This window comes from Etheostoma cragini, chromosome 12 (assembly GCF_013103735.1).
Source record: "Etheostoma cragini isolate CJK2018 chromosome 12, CSU_Ecrag_1.0, whole genome shotgun sequence".
NCBI lineage: Eukaryota > Metazoa > Chordata > Actinopteri > Perciformes > Percidae > Etheostoma > Etheostoma cragini.
In genome coordinates this window covers 2,331,559-2,338,006 of record NC_048418.1, presented here as the reverse complement: position 1 = coordinate 2,338,006, position 6,448 = coordinate 2,331,559, and the positions used below count along the sequence as shown (strand labels likewise).

Here is a 6,448-nt window from a genome sequence, read left to right as displayed (position 1 = left end):
ACCTCTCCAGGTGTGTGTAGTGTGTGTGTAGTGTCGTGAGAGGACGGTCTCACCTCTCCAGGTGTGTGTAGTGTGTGTAGTGTTGTGAGAGTGCGATCTCACCTCTCCAGGTGTGTGTAGTGTCGTGAGAGGACGTTCTTCACCAGAGTGACGGTCTTAGCGTACGTGTCGTCTCCCAGCTGCTTGGCAAAGTAGAGCTTAGCACGCAAGAAGTAGCCGACCGGCCACAGCCACTCCTATACACACACACACACGCACACGCACACGCACACGCACACGCACACACGCACACACACGCACACACATACACACACACACACGCGCATACAGAAACACACACACACAGAAACACGCGCACACAGACAGAAACACACACTCACGCACACACGCACAGAAACACAGACGCACGCACGCATGCACACACACGCACACACACACACACACACACAGAAACACACACGCAGAAACACAAAAATCCCGCGCGCACGCACAGAAACACACAAACACACACATAGAAACACATACACACAAGATAATAAATTAGGCTGTCCCTCGATTAAAATATTTAATTTTAATAATAATTATTAATATTTAATAGCAATTAATTGCATGATTGTTATAGTTAACTCCTTTAGCTTTAACTTATTTGCAAATAAATCACATTTTTCATCTGTTGGAAATGTCCCTTTAAAGGGCTTTTTCAGCCTGTTAGATGAGGGTATCACGGCTCACACGGTTCTCCAGGAACCTTCATCCCACCCCGGGTCTCCTCGTAGACCAGACCGGCAGCTGGGGGGTTGACCCCCCTCCCTGGATGGTTCTACTAGCCACCCACAACGCTACCGCTGCATCGCCTCTTAATTCCCAAAACTACCGCGAGGCCCCGGGACCCAGAACACTTCGCCTTAACTCGTTATTATCGGCTTCATGTGGATCGCTCTAATTTGTAGCACGCCATGTTTGAAAAGCTGGACAAACACTGTCAGTTCAAGGTGAAAGAGTACGGCTGTCTGTCTTTATCATTTAAAAAATAGGTCAACTAATGTACTTAGACACTGTTCCTGTAATTTTTTTATTATTATAACTGTTTACACATTTCTGTTCCCTGTATCTGTCTTTTGTTGTCTGTAAAGCGACCTTGAGTGCTTAGAAAGGCGCTGTTAAATATAATGTATTATTCTTCTTATTATTAACGTGTCGGTTAGCCAGAAGGAAGCTGTGTGCCGCGGCAGCGCGGCGAGACTCACTGGGCCTTGGTGATAGTTGAAGCCTTTTGCCAGGTTGTAGTTGTCGTTGTCCAGAGCGTTGTCATAGATACCACAGTACACCATGTCCCTGGAACAACACAAACACCATGTCAGGAAGAGACTCAATGCTACTACCAAACTTATATTAACACGTTTTCAAGCTTTAAGACATAATTAGATACATATTTGACATTATGTATGCAGTATATATATATCTATATGTGTTACTCAGGGTCGAGGGTCTTCATTCCCAGTGGTCCCAGTAGTTTCTTCTCAGCCACGTCCAGAGCCATCCATGCCCTCTCCACCGTGAACAGCTCTGGAGCCTTTAAACACAGAGATCACGTCAACCGGCCAATCACTACTCACCGATCGAGTCACTCAGCACGGGCAGAGCCACGCGTTGTAAACATTCGGGGCTTAGTCCAGCTTTTTGAAATTAGTTATAATTATTGAATGAATTGAAGACAGATGAACAAATGTATACTTATTTTTTTTAGAGAAAACAGATGTTAAAGCTTTCCTTTGGGGACAGAATTGGAAGTTGGGGGGGGGGGGGGGGAAGGTAATTGCAACATACCACTTAATACTACAATAAGTATAAAATGGTGATAAAACCGTATTGTGGGGCCTCTGGCGATCCCATCCCCCCCTCTTAGCCAATCAAAGTTACCGACTATTGAGACACGTGGGTGCAGGTTTCAGTGTCTTACCACCACCATGGCAATGGTGAAGTTGGGTCTCAGCTGGTAGTCACACCAGGGGCTGGAGGCCCCATAGCTGTCCTTATAGATGCCTTTTTTGTGCACCAGATCAGGGTGCTCCTCATTGGGGTCTTCTGGGTTGCCAGACACCCAGAAACCTGCTTCAAAGGACTGCTGGAGCTGCTGGTTCCACTGGGAGTACGAGATAAACACCTCTTTACCTGGAATACAGTGGAAAGGGTTTATGGCAGATTTCAGTACAGTAGATATTTCTTTATCTGAAAATACAGATCAGTGTGTGTGTGTGTGTGTGTGGGTGTGTGTTTGTGTGTGTGTGTGCGTGTCTGTGCGTGTGTGGGCTTGTGTCTCAGTCTGTGTGTGTTTGTCTCTGTGTGTGCGTTTGTGTGTGTGTGTGTGTGTGTGTGTGTGTGTCTGTGCGTGTGTGTGCTTGTGTCTCAGTCTGTGTCTGTGTGTGTGTGTGTGTGTGTGTGTGTGTGTCTGTGTGTGTGTGTGTGTGTGTGTGTGTATTACCATCTCTGTGTACTTTAACTCCATCATAAGGGAACAGGCCCTCGGCATGGAGCTCCACAACCCAGCGAACAGCTGACTTACTGAGACCAACTATCTCCACCGCTGCGCCGTCTCTGGACAATAAAGGTGATACAAAACACAGATTCAGTTATTTAGTTTGTAAAATATCAGAAAATAGTGAAAAACAAGCATAATTAACACAAATATGACTGTAACAGCAAATAATATAAAAGAAATCTGACAAACGGTGCAATGAGAATTGCAAACTTACCTTTTCTAAACTGGTTTTCGTAAAAAGAAAGTGTGAGGGATTTGTTTTGTGAGGACTGCTATTACCTTTCAATGTGTGTGTGTGTGTGTGTGTGTGTGTGTGTGTGTGTTACCTTGGAGTAGCGGGCATGCCTTTGTTCCTCGCTCTCTCGCTCTCTCCCATCTTGTCCATCCATGTGCCACAGTTAAAGCGGTTTCCTCCAGTCACAAAACCTGTGGCTGGATCCACGTTAGTAGCCACGTTAAACCCTGGAAAGGAGAGGAAGAGCTCAGAAATACTGAGGTTGGTTTTGAGGGATAGTTAGGAAAGGTGTAAATAGATGTAATAAATATATATATATAGTTTCTCTTGTGGCATCGGCCTTTATGTAGTACCAGAAAAGGAAAGCAAAGTTTGTTGGTGCTGTAAATAATGCTAATTACATTAATTATTGTCTTACATTAGGACATTATCTTTTGTACATAGTATAGTACACACACACACACACACACACACACACACACACACACGCACACAGTCCTACCTTCATCTCTCATGTTCATGTCTATCTTGGATCCAGCATTTCTCTCTCTGAAGGAAATTCCCTGTAGGTGGCGCTGCAGAGCCTCATGGATCACATCATACAGAGGCTGCTCCTACACACACACACACACACACACACACACACACACGTTTAATCAATTGACAACACTAATTTATTATTTTTCTCAATGCACATAACGTGTGTGTGTGTGTGTGTGTGTGTGTGTGTGTGTGTGTGTGTGTGTGTGTGTGTGTGTGTGACTCAGTTATCCACACCATCTCTCCAGGTGTCCGGGGTTCACAGTCATCAGTGGGGTACATGCGTGTGACAGGGCAGCGAAGGATTTCATGCCCCTGAGGAACGTGGGTAGCGTAGTCCTGGACAAAAGCACAGTAATTTTAAGTAATAAAGTACATCATTAAAACATGATATTATATAATACTTCTATGTAAAAAAGCATTCCTTCCCCCCCCCAGTTTCTTAGTTAAATCAACGTTTCGATCCAACCGGCTCAGTGCAGCTCTATCATTGTCCCATTACGTCCTATTCCTTACCTGGATGCACTGCAGCCACCACCACACAGCATCCCGGCAGTTGTATCGAGCACAGCGACCCTCACCCAGCAGGTTGGGGATCAAACCGTGACGCAAAGTCCCCGCAAAGGCCAGGATGATGTTACTATGGAGACCACGAGACAGAATAAGTCATTTCAGAGTTAAGTTACTGACTGGCAGGCCACTAAAACAACAAGGGTTAGAGTTAAGGACAAGTGTGAACAGAGAACAGGCTATAAACAGTGCATATAACAATTATAAATGAAGCCTACTTACCCCAGTGAAACAATATAATAAAAGTGCAAAAATAGAAAACATCCAACTTCTGTGTCTCTGATAAACTGACAGTTACTCGCTGTTGCTACAGTCCTCATTTATTCTCCTCCTTTTGCAATAATATTGTACCTTTTCTCCGATACGGCCTAAAATAAAATGCTGGTATCAGTATTTACGAGTACGCAAGTCTATGAACTTATCCAAAATCATGAAATTTAGCCAACTGTCAAACTACATAATAAAAGAAAGCTCTATGGCATTCATTCTCTGTATGTATTTGTTCATGTTTTACAAAGGCTTTAACCAGAGCTAGGCCAGGGACAATGATAGTATTATATAATACATGCAAACAGGGAAAAGTTGATATCTGGAGTTCATACAAACAACATGCAGACGCACCGAGCTTCAATGTGTCTCCCAGTGAGCAGCATCAGTCCTCTGAGAGCGATGAAAGTGTCTCTGCCCCAACAACGGAAAATCCCAGAGGAGAAATGAGGAAGACCTAAAGAATATCAATAAGTACATTGGTACTTAAATCTGCATATACAGTATAAAGTATACAGTATCTATAAAAATGTATCCACGGAGACACCAATTGAAAGGTCTGTTGCTAGGGTACCTGCAGCCAATGAGACACAGCACTGCTCCTTCTCGCCTGTGACTGGACTGATGCGGTAGGGGACGCCCTCCAGTTTGGTTGAAAGAGGAGGGAGGGCAGGAAAGCGTCCGACACCACACATCTGAACTGAACCCAGCGCCAGGTAACGAACAAAGCTGGAGCCATTCTGGATGAAGCTGGTCGGAGGCGGAAATGGAAAAGAAACGTCAATCAACTGCAGTGCTTAAAATTCTTAATTTACATTTAAATTTCAAATCTCAACAATGCAATTTCCACAATCCCTACCCTACCTGGACATGAGCTTGTGAGTGGCGTCCAGGGCTGTGGTGTAGGTTGACACCAGGATGGCGTCAAAGTAACAGGGGATGAGGTAGCGGGGGATGTGTTTCAAGTAGTCGAACATGGCTCCCAACCACTCACCCACCTGCAGACAGGCAAGTGTGACAATGGATCCTCTGTGAAATAACCAGGACCAGGACTGTGGACCCTTATCATAATGAACACCCACTGCCTGCTAAATAAATTCTCACACACACCTTGATACCGATAAAAACAAATAACTTAAAGTAAAAGACAAATAAAGCCAAATTACTGCCTTAAAGTGGCCCTTTAAGGCAGTAAAAGCCTCACCTGGGCCAGTGGTCCCTCTCTGTTTATCAGTCTGTTGGAGACAAAGTCTATCAGCCAGTCCCCCTGTCTGAGGTTACCACACAGCGGATGTCCCAGGTCGTTGTTGGGACGGATGTCGGCCAGCACGGACATCAGACCTGCAGGGACACAACAACTACATTTAAACTCCTGTCGATTAATAGATGAAGATGAATACTTTATTAATCCCAACCCTAAATTTCACTGTAACTGCAGCCTAGCAAAAAAGATAATGTGCAAAAAACTATACAATTCTTATTAATATAAAACTTTATCTATATACAAAATGGCTTAAATAAAATGAGATGTGCTCTTTTTATCTAGCAGCTCGCTCTTGTGAATGAAGAAGAAGAATACTTGAGTTTCATCAGTACGTTGTGTACACCTAATGACCTAGAAACTAGGTGTAATTGCTCTGCAGCTACCTTGTAGTCCAGCGTATTTGAGGCTCTCCCATCCTGGGATACTGTAACAGCCTCCGCCATCTTCTTGTTCTTCTGAGTCGCAGCGAAACAGCAGGATGTTCAGGTCTGCCAGCGTCAGCCTGGACATCAGCCTGAGAAACACACACAGCTTTATACAGAAACCATTCATACATGGTAATGCTAAATAAATGGACTTTCAATCATAAGCAAAGTCCTTTGTAGTCTTCCAACAACCGTAAAGTGCTTTACACTAGAGATGTAACAAATCCACATTTATTGTACCATTGAAATAATTGCGATTAACAATATATCACTTTCTCTTTCAGTCAAATGTAAAAAAAAAACATGTATTTATTTATAACTTCTTTAAACATATTAAAGCTCTGAATGCACTCCAGGATTCATCTTTTGGTTATATTACTGTTATGTGCACTAGATAATGACGTAACACAGATACACAGCCTATAATGTAAACAACGCCTCTTTATTATCATAAAACAATTTCTCTAACTGTAACCCTCCTTGTTTATGTCTATGCTATAAATGTGTATCAAGGTTCAAGGAGTCTTTATCATCCCCGAGGGGCAATTAGTTGTGCAGCAGCATGTGTGTGTGTGTGTGTGTGCGGGGGGGGGGGGGGGGGGGGGGGG

The 6,448-nt window shown here is 43.8% G+C and overlaps 1 protein-coding gene across 1 annotated transcript in view; it reads right to left on the bottom strand.

Moving 5' to 3' along the window:
• Nucleotides 1-6,448, bottom strand: part of LOC117953970 (glycogen debranching enzyme-like) — a 29,744-nt gene that overhangs the window by 727 nt on the left and 22,569 nt on the right. The window contains exons 20-33 of the mRNA XM_034887389.1: nt 5,799-5,929; nt 5,356-5,492; nt 5,016-5,149; nt 4,726-4,901; nt 4,506-4,608; nt 3,831-3,954; nt 3,552-3,653; nt 3,277-3,388; nt 2,866-3,001; nt 2,483-2,595; nt 1,961-2,172; nt 1,476-1,573; nt 1,248-1,335; nt 103-236 (exon numbers count right to left, since the gene is read on the bottom strand). Of these exons, the coding sequence (XP_034743280.1) occupies nt 103-236; nt 1,248-1,335; nt 1,476-1,573; nt 1,961-2,172; nt 2,483-2,595; nt 2,866-3,001; nt 3,277-3,388; nt 3,552-3,653; nt 3,831-3,954; nt 4,506-4,608; nt 4,726-4,901; nt 5,016-5,149; nt 5,356-5,492; nt 5,799-5,929 (1,800 nt within the window). The remainder of the gene's footprint in view (nt 1-102; nt 237-1,247; nt 1,336-1,475; nt 1,574-1,960; nt 2,173-2,482; nt 2,596-2,865; nt 3,002-3,276; nt 3,389-3,551; nt 3,654-3,830; nt 3,955-4,505; nt 4,609-4,725; nt 4,902-5,015; nt 5,150-5,355; nt 5,493-5,798; nt 5,930-6,448) is intronic.